Source organism: Podarcis filfolensis, assembly GCF_964270895.1.
Source record: "Podarcis filfolensis genome assembly, chromosome: 6".
Classification (NCBI taxonomy): Eukaryota; Metazoa; Chordata; class Lepidosauria; order Squamata; family Lacertidae; genus Podarcis; species Podarcis filfolensis.
The window spans coordinates 5,555,732-5,574,852 of NC_139609.1; the positions used below are offsets into that span (position 1 = coordinate 5,555,732).

The following is a 19,121-nucleotide window of genomic DNA, read 5'->3' on the forward strand; positions in this document are numbered from 1 at the left end:
CTTTTCAGTAACCTGTAACTGTTCAAGCTTCAAAAATTCAGATTAATAGGCTGTGATCTCCAGACCTCTCTCCAGTCCAGCGCCTTCTTGTCTACTCTCTGTTGTGGAGGGAAAAAGCAGCTGTTGCAAGTGTTTCCCTAACACGAAGGAATTAAATGAATAAGAACCACTTCCCAGTCATTTTGGCAACCCTAAAGTACCAAATCCAGTACTATCTAATTATTTTATGGCAGACAGAGCATTTATTAAGAGATTATAGGAAGGAAGGGCCCCACTGTAGCCTGTCCAGTTACCAGTTATAGCTTAAACAGAGTAGGATGTTTAAATTGGGTAAATGTCAGAATTTTAAGAAACCTGACAAATAAAACAGTTGCTGCTCCATGAATTTCACTGGGTGAGATCCAGTGTTACACCAAGAAACACACAATAGCTTCCCCTTCCACTTCCTTCCTCACACTTCCCAGTCAGTTCCAGAGGTTATGCCAAGATGCTAAATCAGGGGTCAGCAAACTTTTTCAGGAGGGGGCTGGTCCACTGCCCCTCAGATCTTGTGGGGGGCCGGACCCACCGCCTCCTGAAAGCACCCCCCCTCCCAAAAGGCACCGCAGCCACCGATGCTGCCTCGTCTTCGGCAGCATCGGCGTCCTCTGTCTCGGCAGGGCACAGAGCCCATGCCGCTGGCCTGGGCAGCGGAGGCAGCCTCTGCGCCACTGCCACTTCCTTCCCGCTTAGCCACTTCCTCCTGCTCGGCCACCTCAGCGGGAGGGAAGGGGCAGCGCCCAGAGGCGTCCGTGGCTTCTGATTGGCTGCAGGAGCTTCCTGCAGCCAATCAGAAGCCATGCCGTGTCGCAGAAGTCAGTCTCCATGTGGCGAGGCCTCTGCACCGCGCCTGTTTAGCGTGGGGACTGACTGAGCGGGCGGCAGGGTCTGCAAGGTTCGCGGGCCAGATTAACAAGCCCGGGGGCCTTAGTTTGACGACCTCTGTGCTAAATGCATTACTCAGTTAGAAGTACTGCTGGACCACCAAGTTATTCCCAAGTCACATGTTTGGTACACTCTATAGAGTTAATAACATGAACAAATTACCCATAGTTGGAAAGTCCCTCAGTCAGTCTAGCCTTAAACTCAGTGCATGGCTTATCTTTCAGACTGAATCCCAATCTGCAACACAGGCCTAATAATAATATTAGCCTGCCTCACAGTATCATGAATGGGTTACTCAGAACCTACGTGAAGGATATTGAACACTTAGGGGAAATGCTATATAAATACTTGTTTTATTATTATTTTATTCATATTTAGGATTAAGGTTTAGGCATGATGCCCTCCTATCCAAAGGGCAGCAAAGTTCACATGTCCTGTAAAAGCTATACTTAATGATAGTTACCATTACTGTTTTAAAATAAGAATACTTTTATTGATGCAAAATGCGCCTGCAAAACCAGAGTTGCTCTCTAGTTCATTGTCTGTTTTGTGACTTGTGTGCCCACATCTCAAAATTAGATTTCCACTGGAAGTAATCCTTGAAATAAAACTTAAATAGATTTAAATCTATGAAAATGAATTGAGTTGCATGCTTCACACAGCAGCAGCATCTTGTACTTCAGTTCCAAAGTTCAACTATTCTGCATCCGTGATGTTTTCTTGTAGCCTGAAAAATTGTTAGGTTTAATTACTGCCACTAAATCCCATACACCTTGTATTAACATAAATTTATTTTAAATGCAGAATCCTGCTTCCTTTGTGAGCAATTAGAACTTGCATAATTATCATATACAATATCACAGTAAGAAATGTTTAAAATAATACTTTGTAGGGCTTGCAAACAACTCAAAATGTAACATCAGTTTGAAGTTCAAGAGAATATTTTGGAAATGTTTTTGAGCATTTCAATCAATGGGTCTGATCATCATCTGAACGGCTTTTAGCGAGTATGATCCGCCTCTGTACTCAGCCCAAAAAATCCCATCCTGGTGCTTGCTTCTGTAATGTCCTCCTCTGTACCAAACTCCATTGAGGTTAGAATGAGCACAGGCATTGTACCACCAACCTCCTTTGTGAAAATGGGCACAGTTTCCTGTGTGAAGAAATGAAACGTTAAGTGAATTTTCACAGCAGAAATAACTTACTTTAATAGTCTTTGTATTTTGAACCAATAGGAAGCTTAAGCTTGCAAGCATATTTCTCTTCTAGCTGTGATCGTGCAACATTCCCCCGACCTCAACCCCAGTTTAGTAGAGTGTGGCATCGCATCGCTGAGCAAGTAGCTTCTTCTCCCAGTGGAAATCAGAGTCAGGGCTAATTTTAAAAATGGTCCCATGTCTTTTGGTGAAGAAATGGTTCTGTCTTCATTGGTCAACTTTGAGCTTTCCCTCCCACTCCTCTCAGCCTCTAAAGTAAGATAAGAGAAAGTGGAGATATTTTGTGTGGTTTCCTTAGCTGCAAAGTCTATGGATCTGGTGGCACTGCCCATAGCTCTCACTTTGCAACTTACAGCAGGACAGGACTTGACATAGGGTCCTGTGTTAGCCAAACCTACAATGGTTCTTTGTGCCCACATAGTGGTTGAGTGGTGTTTCTTCTAAAGTCTTGGCATTCTGAAGAAGTTGTAGACTTCTAGGTGTCCCAAACCAGGTCTATGAGGTTGCTTGAAAGGGCCTTCACCATGCAAATAAAATGTAAGGGTCTTGCTAAGGAATGTAAAGGTCTCTGTTAAGGAAACTGTGCCTCTTGCATGTTGATCTTCTAGAACAAAGTCATTGTCCTAACACCTTCAAGAGACAATTGACTGTTCTGGCAGTCATTCTCAAGACCTAGGAGACGTGTTCCTACCTCAGTATTCTCACTTCAGTTTCTAAGAGAATAGTACTTCTGTGTATAAGATTCCCTAATAGAGCTCCATGATGTGTGTGCTCTTTCTTTGTGGGGAGTAAGTGAGGATCTGTATGTACTTGCTAATATGTCTAGTGTTCATAGAGCTTTTCCTACTTACAATTATTTATGAGTGTTTCAGAACTGAGAGCCCTGTCACAATATTTGAGCTTTTGCCCAAAAGCATATTGAGTATGGGGATGTGTTGTATTTGCCTATTGGTCCTTACTCTAGAAGGAATTATATCTCACTCTGAAACAGGGTCTACTCTTGTCTTGAGAATACCTTTCCAACTTTATCTCCTTTTCTTCAGTGGAAATTTCACAAAGTCACTTGCAACAGGTTTCTTTGATCCTGTAAAGGTAAAGGTAAAGGGACCCCTGACCGTTAGGTCCAGTCGCGGACAACTCTGGAGTTGCGGCGCTCATCTTGCTTTACTGGCCGAGGGAGCCAGCGTCCGCAGACAGTCACGTGGCCAGCATGACTAAGCCGCTTCTGGCAAACCAGAGCAGCGCACAGAAATGCCATTTACCTTCCCGCCGGAGCTGTACCTATTTATCTACTTGCACTTTGACGTGCTTTCAAACTGCTAGGTGGGCAGCAGTAAGGAGCACAGAATCCTGCCTTAACCATTGCCATGCTTTCCTGCTCAAAGGGTAAGATACTGAGGGGTTAGGTTTCATTCACCCATTTTGTCCCTCTGGGTTTTAGCTCTAGTTTGAGTCTTAAGGGACGCAGGCGGCGATGTGGTCTAAACCACTGAACCACTTGGGCTTGCCGATCAGAAGGTTGGCAGTTCAAATCCCTGCGACAGGGTGAGCTCCTGTTGCTTGGTCCCTGCTCCTGCCAACCTAGCAGTTTGAAAGCACACCCCAAAGTGCAAGTAGATAAATAGGTACCACTCCAGCGGGAAGGTAAACAGCGTTTCCGTGCGCTGCTCTGGTTTCGGTGTTCTGTTGCACCAGAAGCGGCTTAGTCATGCTGGCCACATGACCCGGAAGCTGTACGCCGGCTCCCTCGGCCTGTAAAGCTAGATGAGCGCTGCAACCCCAGAGTCGTCTGCGACTGGACTTAACTGTCAGGGGTCCTTTACCTTTCTTTCTTTCTTTCTTTCTTTCTTTCTTTCTTTCTTTCTTTCTTTCGAGTCTTGGGGAAGTCCTTCTTCCTATCTTTACTTTATCCTCTGTTTTTTGTTACCTTAGTTCTTCTTATACTTTTCTGACCGACAAAAGTATGGAACTCGGCTGTTACCACTCCTTCCAAGGACAATTGAAAATTGACTGAAGTGAAAAAGAATAAGCTATCAAAACCCAGTGTCTGATTTGTTTTTTCTGATTAACAGTGTTTTGTTTGGCTTCACTGCATATTTACTGGTGTAATTTGTTTTGGATACATTGAATATAATACAGTACCTTCCTTATAATCTGTGTCTTGTTACTATTCATTCTTTAGAAGTTACTGTGAACCTGTACTTTGCAGTCTTCTTTAAGTCCCAAATCTTTCACTAGATTTGGACAAAGGCAAGTCCCTACATGTTGAATGCCTGTAGTTTTATGTATTTCTAGCTTTGAATGTGCCCTTACATAGTGTGAATGGGTAATTTCTGATGGCAGAGCAAGGCTTGCTGGCCCCATATTTATTCTGGCATGGTAAATAGTAGTTCTCAGGATACGAAGGTGTGTTTGAACATTTGCTGTGTGACATTAACGTGGTTTTACCATTGCCAAAAGTAACCTTCCAGTTTTGCATGTTTGAGTCATCTTACATGAAGATGCTTTGTTTATGAACTTGAACATTAGATGATAGTTTTGTTTGTTTTCTAAATTTTGCTTCACTTGATCAGAATTATTCCCTCAATTCTTTCTTGTAATAAGAAACAGTAGAGTTATATACTGTTGTATTTCCTACCTGTGTACATATCTCTGTCTCGGTCCAGTGTTGTAAATTGTTTCCCATTGTGCCATATCATGGAGTCACCAGCATTCCCTTGATAAGTGCCTAGACGCAATCGATAGAATTCATTTTCTGGTTCCAGTCGGAAACTGCTGTATTCTGCATAGACTTTTTTATTACTCCAGTCTTCTAACTCAATCAGAAGTCTGTAATTGTCCTGATTGGAAAGTAAGTAAATATTTTCCAGTCCCAGCCAGTATTCTCCAGCAACATTTCCAAATCCTTTCTGTTAAAACAAAACAATTCTGATTAGATTGCCTTGTAGTTCAATTAGAAAGTTACTTATTTACAGTTAATATATCACATAACTATAAGTGGTGTCTTTAAACACTGGGAGAAATTTCCAATCAATACTGAACCCTAATCGATGGGAGAGTTCAAAGAAAGATGTGTATTGTTCATCTTCTTCCCTTTTGCTTTGTAGTATCTAGCACAATTCACCTCATGTCTTGCTGTATGTTTCCTTGTACCACCTCCAGCATCTTTGGCTGGTAAGATGCTCACAACATACATTATGCTGTACCAAATACTATGGGGAGAGATGGCTCAACTCACAACATTCATTATATTGTACAAAATACTATGGGGAGAGGTGGCTCAACATGGACTGCCATTTTCAGAAGAGGGTGGACTTTGTTCTGCCATTAGAGCAGACCTGCCACAGAATTCTACCCACCTCCATAGATTTTGGCTATGCTTATTCACTACATCCGATTCCTGAACACCACACATGATTCTAGGCTGAGTTCATAATGGTTCCTTCTCTATGCAGGGATGAAAACAGAACCCATATAAGATACTCCTTCTGAACCAGCCAGGGGGGTGTCATATGGGTAGAGGATTGCCCCACTGCATCTTCATTCTCAGACTGCTTATCTGCTTTCAGTTATTTTTTTGTGATGGTAAAGATTGTTACTTATTCATATGGCTGCAATATTTATGGCTGCAGTTTGGTTAATACATTATTATTAATCAACTTAAATGGTACTCCAGTTAATCAGGAAGCAGCTTTTAAACAATTTATTTGAATCCACGTGTTTTTTTAAAACTGCAGATAGCAAATTCCATCTTAGAAGAGTCATTTCTTACTGTTTTAGAGACTAAGAGGTGAAATACCCCCTTTTTATCATCTAAAAATACGTGCTTTGATTCAGTATTTCTGCTTTTTCCTAATACACAGATTTAATTTTTTAATGAACTAAGACTAGCAGCTAACAAACAGCACAATTCTATGCATACTTATTTAGAAATAAGTTTGTTCAGTGGAACTTCTTAGTATGTCTAGGACTGCAGACTAAGAGTTTTTAAATTGGATGACTATCCTATTTGTATAACATTAAAATGCTTAATAAGGAATTAAAATATCATAATCTTAAATATTGACAGGACAAAATGGAAAGGAAAGGGATGGACATAAAGTGAGATTATGGCTGCAAACCTATACATGGTTATCTCAGAGTACATCCCACTGAACTCAGTGAGGCTTAATTATGAGTACACATGTAGAGGATTGCACTAAAGGCAGACTCTTTGCTCCTTCCTGGACACTTTTCTATTGCACTGTGCTAAGCCATGGTTTGGCTTAGCCTGGTGTCCAAACCTTGTAGTTCAGCTCTCCTGGGCAAGCCATGAGCTGTAAATCACAGGACAAAGCTTAGTTAAAGCTTGTAGTTTGTCTGGAGAGAGCTCAGCCACAAGCCTCCCTGGGTTTGGATGACATGCTAAGCTAAACAAAGACTTTGCTCAGCGCAACAGCAAAACTACCAGGGGCAGAGCAAAGTGGCCACAGTCTCTCCTTTGGGAGCCCAAATGCTGGTTCATTTGCACTAAGTCATGGTGTGGCTTAACATTGCACACAGAGGGGACCATTGTTAACAGCTTTGACATAAGAATTCTGAAGCAGGTACAGAGATGCCTCCAATGCACACATGCTTTAAATAATTCTGAGGAAGGAACATATAATTTCTGTTTTACAGTGCACCATAACTTGTTGGCTGCCTGAGTCTTTTTTTTAAAAAGATTACCTTGTAATTGTCCCAGTTTGTGAAGAAGTTCACAGAACCATCTGTTCTTTTTTGTATAACCGTCCAGCCCCCAGGATCAAGGCTGTTCTCACACCATAATTGCACAGGTCCATGGCTGTTTTCAGGTTTGATCATATAAATCCCGCTGCTGGAGTAGCCAGCTTGTTTTGCTTCTTGACAATCTTTGAATGGACCTTTTGAAAACAATTTGAGAGTTTTAAAATACATCAGAGTTCTGTAATGGTGCTTACTTACATTGATAGTAAAATATTTTGTAAAAAGCTATTAAGCTGACATGCATAAAAATGATCCAGCATAAGATATTGTTATGCTTTCACTTTGACAACAGTAACTACAGCTTATTTTTCTTAATGCTCATTTTCCTAAAACTAACAGTTGCAGGACCAAACTTGCAAACCCTAACCTTAACCCTAATCATTACAGATTTTCCTAATCAGAAGGTATCATTTATTTCACATGCCTAGGGTAGAGAGGAAGTGCATACTAAAAGTTGCTGTAGCATAGTGGCTTGCAGGTGTGGAAAATCATTGTTTAAACACATGGAAGTTCAGTGGTGTCTACTTTGACTAGTAATTGTTTCCATGTTCTAGAATAGCGGCCTTTCTCAGTCCTGGCACTTGATTCCTTTTTCAGCTTGTGTTGCCAGGTGTTGAACCTGCAATTTCTGCATGCAAATTCTTGAACTATTTCAGTCTGGCTTCAGGCCCAGAGGTGATCACTTTGGTTGATGAGCTTTAATGGGAGGGAGACAGGGGGAGTGCAACCCTATTGAGTTCCTTAGATTTCTTTGTGACTTTTTGATACCATTGCCCATGGCGTACTGTTGAAGTGGGTTGGGAGTTGGAGGCACAGTGATGCAATGATTTTGCTGCTTCCTGCCGGACAAGCTGCAGAGAATGATATTGAGAAGCTCCTGCTTAATCCCTTGGCAGTTGTGCTGTGGGATTCCGCAAGATTCAGTTCTGCCCCAATGATAATTATGAAGCCGTTGGAGGTGCTCATTGCGGTGGGGATTGATGTCACCAATATACAAATGACACCCATCTCTGTCTCTACATGCTATATATGTCAGATGCTGTTGTACTGGACTGGATGATCCAAGGATCTTCATTGGCTACCTATATATTACTAGGCCCAAAGTATGGTTTGATTTGTAAAGTCGGAATGACCCAGGACCAAGGTACCTCCTATTCTTCCTTTCCCTTTATTGAGTGGCCTAGGCCTGTGTTTAGAAGGAAAGTCTGTTTAATGTCCCACTGTCGAACTGGGCTCACTATGCAATGACATGGGGCAGGACTTCTCTATCGTGCTGCGACAACGTTAATGAGCTTCTGATGTTTGATGGACGCATACCTCTTCTTTTAGGCCTATGAGTGATTTGAGTTGTTTGATTTCAATCTGATGAAATCAGTAAATCACCAGATTTACTGCTCTTCATTTGTAATAATTTTACATTGGATTTTATCCTATGTGTATTTTGATATGTTCTATTACAGTTTTATAATTTTATTGGAAACCACCCTGGGAGTTAATAAAGAAAAGTAAAGTATGTGCTCCTGCCACTGAGCTATAGACAAGCTTCCCTGCCCCCTTCCCCAATGTTTCCCAGCTTAGGTAGAACATTTTCCATCTTTCAAAGTCCAGGGAAGAGAATGTCTCAAACGAATGCACAAGAAAATTGTTTCACTAGTGGTTTCAAGCCTCAAATTTCCCCTCTCCTGCTGCACATGCCTTTCCACTGGGAAATATGAGAGGGGGGAAAGCTAAGCAACGTCTAAAATACTTTTGTGTTGCCTCCTGCCTGTTAAGCTCTCAATTCATTTGAAGGAAGTTTCCAGATCTTATGAATATAATTCTATATATTATTTCAATTATAGACATTTATATTTCAATTATATATATTTCAATTATATATATTTCAATTATGTAGAATATTAACAGATTCAAGCAGTGAAAACAAAGAAACAAGGAAGTGAGACTTAACTTCTTTTCAATTCTTAGGACTTATTAGACCATGTCAGATTATTTTGTAGCCAGTTTTTCGTGTTTCAGAAGAAGAACTTCATAAAACATTGGGGTGAACAGCTCTGCACAAATGTCTTCCACCTCATTGTAAATTTTCCATGTGGCTAAAACTCTGAGGGTATGGAAATTCATCTCTTGTTGTAGGATTTTTTTATTGATCAATTTATGGAGAAGTAAGTTATAAATAGTTTTGCAAAAGCTATTCATAACTTGTAAAGATATCCTTCTAGCCTTAAATAAATTTGGCCTTTGCCAAATTCATTGTGACATATATCATTTACGGTGGTCACACTGGTCTCGTTCCATTTTTCTGTTTCCAGATAGACGTAAATATCTATCTTAAGCTTTTAAGGAATTTTGTCTCAGGATGGTGAGGTTCCAGGAGTAGTTTTGGACCCTAAATTAGCCCTAATGCTGAACCCCACCAGCAGTGCTGTATGTCAGTTGAAATAGGCTCTTCTTGCCAGCTTAGGTCTCAAAGGTTGCCTTTCTAAGGGAAATGCTGAGTGCTAACAAGTTTTGCTAATGGGCAAATGGATATACACATGCACCACTGGCACACTTTTCTAACAATATTCATTATTAACTGAAGTATATATAGTAAATGTTTGGTATTCCTGCACTGAGTCCCATTTCTACCCTCTCTTTTCATTTTAGGGGACCTAAAATGGTATTGTTTGTTAGATTTCCTTTCCCAACAATGCCAGAGAAATAGGTCGTTTTGTTACTTTGGTTACAGTTCTGCCCACATCAACCTGCAAGTAAGCGATGTAGAATTCAGTGGGCCTTGTTTACAAGACACTGTGCACAGATTCGTTTTTGAGATCTGCGTTTTTGTACCTAATTTCATTTATTCACACTTATGCAGCAGCCAGATTCTAAGATGTTTGCCATGTTAAAATGTGAAAGGGCAAGAGTCCTCCAGCACTATGGGGGCACATGGCAAAAGTGTTGCTTTGTTGCTGTATGATTGAGCAGCCTTATACCTTGATTAATAATTAGCTCTGTTCCCAATGTGTTACATATTATGCAAATAAGGTAAAGGGACCCCTGACCATTAAGTCCAGTCGTGGCCGACTCTGGGGTTGCGGCGCTCATCTCACTTTATTGGCTGAGGGAGCTGGCGTACAGCTTCCGGGTCATGTGGCCAGCATGACTGAGCAGCGCATGGAACCAGAGCAGCGCATGGAAAGCGGTACCTATTTATCTACTTGCACTTTGATGTGCTTTCGAACTGCTAGGAGCAGCGGGAGCTCACCCCGTCACAGGGATTCGAACCGCCGACCTTCTGATCGGCAAGTCCTAGGCTCTGTGGTTTAACCCACAGCGCCACCCGCGTCCCTTATTATGCAAATAATTAAGTACTATTTACATCTAGTATTTCATTTGCACTGTATCCCTCTTTGTATCAGCAGCTGTTCATTCAATATTCCATTCAGTATGTGGTTTTTCTTTGAATGCTGGTCAAAATGGCCAGCTGTGACAGAAGACAAAGCTAGGCATTTCTCTGTGGAAGAATATAATATGCAAGAAGAAATGATTTCACAGATAGAAGAATGGGAGATTTTAAAATGTAGAGTTTTGAACCCTGGCTGTTGCAGAAGTGAAATTTCTTCCAGATGTATCATAAATCATATCATTCATGGATACTTTCTACAGCTCTTGTAATCCCCAGGTGATTTTTCACAGTTAGCTAGTAAATTATCATCAAGAATGTGCTGAATGAAGCAGATTGTTAGCTACAATATTCTCTTCTTCTACCCTTTCCAGAAATATCAAGTATCAAGAGGTGTCATTATATATATATATATATATATATATATATATATATATATATATATATATATATATATAGAACCATAATCTTCCATTACCCTTTAAATTATAGCAGCTAGATAGTTACCTTTCGAGGACAGTAATATTGATCTCTCTTTCAAATTCTCTCTTAACTTTGTTGTCCATATAATCTATATCAGTTGCAGAAATGTCAGGCCTCTACAAATGGATGATAGTTTTAGTCCTGTAGCTTACAATTGTCTGAATAATTTGTCACCACTGAAATAATTTAGCCTTTTGTTTTTAGAAAAAAATAACTTGAAAGCTTGATTACATAGCACACCCTCAACAATATTTTGTAGATTTTACCAGGGTAGAAACTTGCAGCCATTGCCTGTATACATAAAGATGTTATACAAACAAACCTTTTGCTGTGAGTAAATGGTCTCAGACACTGGACTGAGACCTACATTGCCTACAGTGTGCTGCTGGAATGTAACTGCTTAAAGCTGCTAGAAAATATGAAGTAGGTGAAGGGGGCGAGAAAATGGCCCGTGCTACTTTCTTTAACAAAGAGCATGATAAAACTACAGTCTCTTAGATCAGAACACTCTTCATACAGTTCCATAAGTTGGTCAGCACCCTTTTGAAAAGGTTTCATTTGGTCATTCCTAGCTGAAAGAAGCAGGTTTGTGGGACAAAGGCTTTTGAGTGAAAACGGGCCATCTGAGTGTAAGAGCATTCTGCAGTGATTTTTGGCTTTGGTTTGTGTTTTCTTCACAGTCACCAAACAGAAGTCTTCAGATTGTCTGAGAAGCCCCCACCCCAAAGGTTCATAGATAACAGCAGTAAATGTCTTACCTTCATTGATTAAAGTTAACGGTGGGATCCTGAAAGGGCTTTTTGTAGGAGATGTAGCAGGATCGGGGGGTGGCCTTACATCTCTGTCTCTAGGATAGCCTGGATCTCTTTGAATTTCATTACTTCCCAGGAGCCCAGGAGTGTATTGTTGACTGTTAGGAATGTGGTGAGGCACCACTTGAACTAAAGGAGGAGAGCCATGTGTGTCCTGGCGAGAGAATATCCGCAGACATTGCTCTTCTAACAGTGAGATGACGACTGACTGATTATTTACAAGGTCGGTTAGTGTTGCATATTTAACTTCCAGTTCTCTGTACCTTGTAGTCATTTTCAGCATTTCAGTTGTGACATTCAGGATTTTGTTTTCCAGCTGGGAAAGCTCAAGGGAATTGTCCCGTTTGCGGATTATCTCGTGCAGAAGTTGCATGTACAGCTGAGTAACCCTGGAATTCATGTTGCGGCTCTCTTTTCTCAACAGTTTTACTTCATTTACTATATTCCCATCCACATCCACCACTAGCTGCAAGAGATCAATCTCTCTCTTTTGTTTGGATAATACATCCTTCAGATTCTCAATGTCCATTCTAGTAATTTCATCTTTTTTGTTCTCTGCTCCTGGCCCTTTGGTATTGACACAAATTGGTCCGGTTATTTTTTGTTCAGGGACAATAAATGTATAGCCACACTTTTTCCCTTCCTCTCCCCCTTCTGTAGAACGTGGGTTTCGTCTGAGAGTGTTTTTGAGTTTCAGCTGTTTTGTGCGGTGTCCATTTGGTAGTAACAGAAGTAACAGCAAACTCAAAGTCCACGAGAATGCCTTCATTTTCAAGTAAGCTAAATGGAAAAAACAAAATTAAAAAATTATTGTTAAGGTCCTTTTATTAAAAATACTAAAATCAAAACCATCAGTCACCAAGGATAGAGAACTAAGATTTCTGTAGGGTATTTACTAAGATTTCTGTAGGGTGTTATCCCCTCCAAACTTAGTCATACTGTATTCCCAGTAAAAAAAAAATAAGGGGGGAAGGAAATCATGTTATATATTTGCACCACAAATAGATCAGTCAACTAAAATATGACCTATTGGGCAGTAGTAATGCTATAAAACGTGACTTGGAATGGCTTTAAAATGCAGGAGAATTCTAATAGATTGACAACTACTTAGAGATAATACTAGCAATAGGCTTCTAGGATTCTATGAAGGTGAATCTAAAGGCGACCTTGCAATAATTCCTTCCTGGATTCAGCAGCCTCTCCTTCAGTCTAATGGTTGCTATATGGTGGCTCTGTAGATTTTCCACATTATTCAAAGCACTAAGACCATTTGCATCACTATTTGGCAGTGTTGCATTGGAGCTGCTTCAGCATCAAATAATCTAGTACTTCAGGGCCAAACAGGCAAGTAGCATGATCTTGAGGCACTTCTGTGGGATAGACGAAGACAATTGCTTCCAACCATTTTGCTTCATATTTGCAGCATGTGATGTCAATGCACTGAAGTAGTTCTGGCTAACATAGGTATGTGTAGATGGAAAGGAAAGTATAGTAAATTGTTTGTGGGTTAATCACTTTGGGGGACCTGTTTGCAAGCCCAGCATGACTAGCCACTTCCAGGCAGGGAAGCAGAGATCTCCCAGGATGAGAGGCTTGGAGGAAGAGGCAAATGCTGCCAGGTGAGAGATGGGAGGGTTCAGCCTTCTCTGTATGGGATAAAAAAGTTAGGATATATCTATGAGAGAGGACTCTGTGTTCTGATAGCTCTTTTTCTCTTCTACTATTTCTTGTTTAGATTAGGTTTTTTATTGTAATGGCAGAATGTGTGTGTGTGTGTGTGTGTGTGTGTGTGTGTAAGGGCAGTTGGCCATGGAACCATAGCTATAATGCTATCAAATTCAATTTTCACAGTCTTCGCCCAAATGATGAGATTGGGAAGGAGAAAGGTGAAAGGCAAAGGCAAGAGGGTCAAAATGTAGAATAATTGGGAGTTATTTAGAGCCACAATAGTAGCTCAGCAAGAATGTATACCATGGATCAAGAATGTACCACCTTGCCAAGAGGATGATTGCATGATTAACAACCAGAGTCAAAAGAAGCTATTAAATACCAGTTTCCTTTAAAAATGAAAGTCTTGTCGAAATGAGAAGAACAAAACTGAACACAAACTTTGGCAAATAAATATAGGCGGACCATAATGGATGCTAAAAAATGAATTTGAGGAGCACATTTCTAACAACAGATCCCTGTGCTGGAACTAATTATCACACGAAGAGAGCCTGAGGAACTGAGACAGATAGTGCTGACAAGAGACAAAGTTCTAGGCCTTATTACACCTTTTAAAAATGACAAATTCACTGGGTCCAGATGACATCCACCTGAGAGTCCTTAAGCAACTTAAATGTAGAATTGCTGGTCTTCCAGTAAAAATATATAAATAGTACCTCAGACCAGCCTCCATACCTGAGGTTTGCAAAGTGGCCAATGTAACACCAGTTTTTAAAAAAGGGATCCATGGAGTTTCCTGGTAATTACAGGCTGGTTAACTTAACATCTATTCTGGGAAAAGTGGAAAGTACTGTTAAAGATAGAATGACCAAGCATATAATAGAATAAGAAGTCTTGCTAAAGCAGAACCAGCATAGCTTCTGCAAGCAGAGTTTTTTGAGTGTTTCAACAAACATATCTAGTTTGCTTCCAGCTGAGGCTGTCTTCAATACTTAATCGGTTTATGAGATACAGTGGTGCCCCGCAAGACGAATGCCTCGCAAAACGAAAAACGCGCAAGACGAAAGGGTTTTTCGGTTTTTGCGTCGCTTCACTAGACGATTTTCCCTATGGGCTTGCTTCGCAAGACGAAACGTCTTGCGAGTTCTTGCGAGTTTGTTTCCTTTTTCTTTAAGCCGCTAAGCCACTAATAGCCGTGCTTCGCAAGACGAAAAAACCGCAAGACGAAGAGACTCGCGGAACGGATTAATTTCGTCTTGCGAGGCACCACTGTACTACTACCATAGGTATTTGTTAAGATGTTCCCTTCTGGGTACTTGGAAGATAATTTCTAGACTTTTCGAAGACTAAGGGTCTGGGTTTTGGCTACAACCAGTTTTGGCTACAACCTATTACTTACAGTAGCAGCTATTGGACAGATCCATTTGCCCATGGGTGTACATTATACATACTGTATTCAGACATGAAAGTACTTTGATGTATGCATCCAATAAGAACCCATGGGGACAGTGCTTAATGTTTTTCATGGCTTTAGGCTTCAAGGAAGCTATTGCTTACGAACCCCTAAACATTCCATCGTAAGAGAACTCCCTCATTTCCCCCACATAAAATCTCCGAAAATTTCCTTATGTTTATTTCCCTTCTCTGCTCTCAGATAAGTGGAACCTGCATCAAAATGTTGAAGTGCTCCTGTTCGGAATTCTCAATTCCATTTCCCCTCCTGACAGATTTTTTGTCTCCCTTCCAACAGTCAATCAGTATTCTGTGGCCAATAAAAGATGATCAGTCCTCACTGGAAAGTTGGTTGCAGGGGGGAGTCCTGTGGGATTTCCCCCTCAATATTTTTTTATTCTTTTATAAACTTTGGGGGTTCCCCCATGCCTCCGTATGACTGGCACCATTTTGGTTCAACTGGCACTCAAAGAATTAAGATTGCTCTTAGTGCTTATATAATGGACACACTGCTGCTGTGTGGCTTCTTTCCTCAAGTGCCTTGTCAGTGTGAGGAAATCCATTCTGCAACCCTGTTTTCTACCATGTGCTTAATTTATTAGTGTATAATGTATGTTATCATTGTGTGTCCTCCAAAGGTTCTCTGCTCCGATATAGAAAAAACCTCTGCTGCATCACCCAGCCTCTGCTTAAAAACCTCCACCACCTACCAAGGCAACTGAGCCTTTATGTCCTGAAGTTAACCTACCGAATGTGAATTGTTCAGTAACACATTGTATTATTATGGAAACAAAGCAAGCCAGTGTATTTATATTTCTTACTTTCTCAATTTTCTAGATGAGTTCAGATGGGTATTGTGAGCAACACTTTACTTAAAGCAACATAACTACTTCTTTAAAGGCAATTGAGGAAACTTGCTTTTTCTCACTGAACTTTCTATACATTAATTAGTAACAAGTAAAGTTTTGTTTTTAAAGCAAAGCCAGCCTAGCTGAATTGACATAGTGGAACAAAGGCATCTGCTCAAGATTGATTAATTTTCACAGTACTGTATTGTTGAAACTGTACCTTTCATAAATGGGTTGCAAGGGAATGTTATTTTAGCATATTTTGACATGTGTACAAAAAAGTCATTTGTTACTTGAATGGTGGTTTTCATATTTGCATACAAAAATCTTAGGTGTGGACCCTAAGTTGCAATGTACCTCCCTTATGCAGTCTGCTATACACAGAACGATTTCAATTTCTCATATCTTTATGCACCACTGAATCTGGCAAACATTTTGAATATGTTGAACATCCCAATCCTTGCCAGAATATTGTAGTCCAAAATAAACTGTAAATTGCAGACATTTAAGTACAGAATCCTAATCTCAATAGTACCATGTTAAATTGTGTTAATCACATGTGTGTTGACATCAAAGCTTGGTTAAGAGTGTTGATTTTTAAGTCTTCTTGGGCAGAAATGGTACATCTCACTTTCAGAGTACTGGAACTAAATTGATCCTAAAATTCATAGGCTGCAATCCATGGACACATGCATTTTGTACTTGCATTCCTTTTCCAACAACTGCTGTTCTTAATCCTACATTATCAGGTGGAGTTTAGAAAAGCTGTTCATAGCTGGGTGCAGTTTCATGTTCAAGAGGAAATGTTTGGGAAGACCCAGTCTATGTCCTACATTGATTATTTGTTTTGTTGTTTTGTGTTGGTTATGCGAAAGTACATTCTGCTGAAATGAACTGGGCTTCTTTCCACATGATGGCAGCTATCCAACAAATGAGTTACCGCAAGTATAAACATAGGTTTCCCATTGTCAGCTATGAAATAGCCAGTACTTGGGTTTCTTTATCTTTCAAAGATTACAGTGCGGAAAGTCCCTGAATCACAGCCAGTGTCAAAGTTGAAATGAGCATCTACTGCAACTAAATAGCAGTAGTTTCAAGGAAACTAATGTTGAAAGCTCATTTTTACTAACAGCAAAAATGTGTGCTCCTGTGTTAGCATATTCCAGACTTAATCAGCATATTTTAAAGAATATATTCATTTAAATCACCTTTAAAACCACTATTAAAGTACTTAAATGTTATGGAGTTTAAATAACACAGGAACCCACATTTTAAAGTATGGCTAATAAAAAACTCCTGAAATGACTTCATAGTAATTCTTGGAGTCATTAGTAGTTGCTTAAGGCTCCGAAATTGCTTTTCATACACGAAATGTGGAAATAAACTGTTGTCTATTTATTACCATCAGTGCTGACTGTGTGAATATTGGTGACCCTAGACCCAGAGACAACCTTGTTCCCCAGCTAGATGTCCTAATGAATTTAGGAACTATGCTGCTTTTGTCTGAATAAACATTTGATAATAATTTGAGCTACTGTCTACTACATGTATTAGTTTTATGTACTATGATTCTAAAATGCAATCATTTTAAGAGCTAGTTATTGAAGCCAGGCTGTTACTTTCATCTGCAAATCGTGTTATTAATCTACTCCACTGTAACATGGAACATCACTGTTACTGTGAATCCAGGGTTCATAGTCAGCTGTTGCTCTTTGTGATGTTCAGTGTAGATTACAGCTTTTGGGTAATCTTCAGCTATACGCTTTCAAAATTAATATTTGTAGCTGGATCACTAACAACTTACGCTGGGTTTACTTTTTCACATTCGGGGCTGGTCATGCAATTTTTTAGTTTTTCAAGCAGTAAATTCCTTCAGGTTAACACTGCCATAATGCTATTCCATGAATAAGAAAGTGTTAAATGGCAATGGAAAATCCAAGTTTTAATGAGAGCCCCTGATCAAAATGCCCATTTGGGTGTACAGCAGGAATAGTGATTTATCAATAGGAAAAGTGCAAGTTAAGGCTTTAATTGTAGATTCTCCTAGCAATATATTTGGGGAGAAGCCTGTGACACCATTTCAGGGGTACTTCTTGATTAGTTTCATTTTCTTTTAGGAGGACTGTCAATGTTTTAGTAAGGAATGCTAAGAAAATCCTTTTTGTTGTGCAGATCAAGCAGTACAATTGTTTTTCATGATCACCATCAGCCAACTTTTCTGAATGTTGGTGGGTGGGGGATTTCCTTCCCTCTTGTATAAACTTGAAACAATGCAGTCAAGAACATCACACCTTATACTTGTAATGGAGCACCCTAAAAATTTATTGGATTCAATAAAAGAAAAAACTAAACTGTGTGCCTTAGTATGTATGAATTTTGGCGGCACATAAAATGTAGCAGCAGACCCATCCATATGTAATCTACAATCTGAAATAACTACAGAAAAGTTGTGTGCCAATTGACAACAAAGAAAATTTATAGACACCGACCTTGTAATGGCTTTTTCTTCTGAAGGAGCATAAAAATCCACAGACCCCTTTTGTGTAGATTCTCCTCCTGGTGCCAGAACAATTGTCTGGCAATCTGCGTCGTTCTAGGGAGAACGGCTGCTTTCTCTTGCCATATATTACATCCGAGTACGTATCACCCCATTTGGTTTAATAAGAGAACCACATATCAAAATCATTTTCTTCTGCTCCAGGAAAGATGGAGATATCTTGAAGCTGCTTTGCCTTGCCTTTGCATGCTGAAATGCCCTAGCCAGCAACAGTAGACCTTGCTTCCATATACTGCACACTTGGGTGTGTTTCTTAAACAAACGCATGCCTAGACTTTAAGCAGTCAGCCCATATATGATGTCACTGGAGAACAGGAGGCGGGGGAAGACTCCGAAGGATTTCCTACCCACAACTTTTGGAAAAAGGAGAAAACTGGCAGGGGGGAAGGAGGGGGAGAGGGAGGGGGAGAACCAGAGTATGAACAAGGAGAGATTGTCTGCTGGTTTAAGGGAGGGCAGCAGATGGAGAAACAATAAGAAAAGTTTAGGCAATTGCAAAATATTTCGCTGTGCAGCCTAAAGATCCCTGTCGAGTTGTTGCAGCAGTAAGCTTAGTTATGACTGGAGATTGTCATGCTAGTAAACTCACTTCTGTGTTCCCAGAAATGAAAGAAACAGGCTGAGTGAATTTAACAGTAAAATGAAGCAGTTATAGTCCTGAAGAATGCAGACCAGAATGTCACCTTCAATTCTTTAAGTTTATTTAATAAGAAACAGTTCTTCACTGCAGTGGTAATCAATAAAATAGAAGATAATGTTAATTCTTTTTGCGAATGTTGCATACATGGAGGAATGTTAGAAGGGAGAGGGTTGGACTTTTCATTAGTATATAAGAAAGAGTCACATGCCAGTTAACAGTTTTACAGTATTTTGAGAGGAAAATAAAACACTTAATTTTGATTAATAGCAATTATCTTAATGTTTTATTCTAAATATCTATGTAGGCAAGGTAAACAATTGCATGAACTTCATGCTAGAAACCTGCAAATCTTACTTGTAATTTAAATTAAT

General features: G+C 40.0%; 2 protein-coding genes across 4 annotated transcripts in view; one reads left to right on the forward strand and one right to left on the reverse strand.

Moving 5' to 3' along the window:
• The window catches only part of RALGPS2 (Ral GEF with PH domain and SH3 binding motif 2), a 97,012-nt gene that overhangs the window by 40,669 nt on the left and 37,222 nt on the right, over positions 1-19,121 (forward strand). The window lies entirely within an intron of this gene.
• ANGPTL1 (angiopoietin like 1) lies at positions 1,396-18,463 on the reverse strand. The gene is made up of 5 exons (XM_083621636.1): positions 18,043-18,463; positions 11,532-12,365; positions 6,849-7,042; positions 4,780-5,050; positions 1,396-2,077 (listed from the first exon to the last, which is right to left on the reverse strand). The coding sequence occupies exons 1-5, from the start codon at positions 18,071-18,073 to the stop codon at positions 1,890-1,892; spliced, it is 1,518 nt and encodes a 505-aa protein (XP_083477762.1). The 5' UTR covers positions 18,074-18,463; the 3' UTR covers positions 1,396-1,889.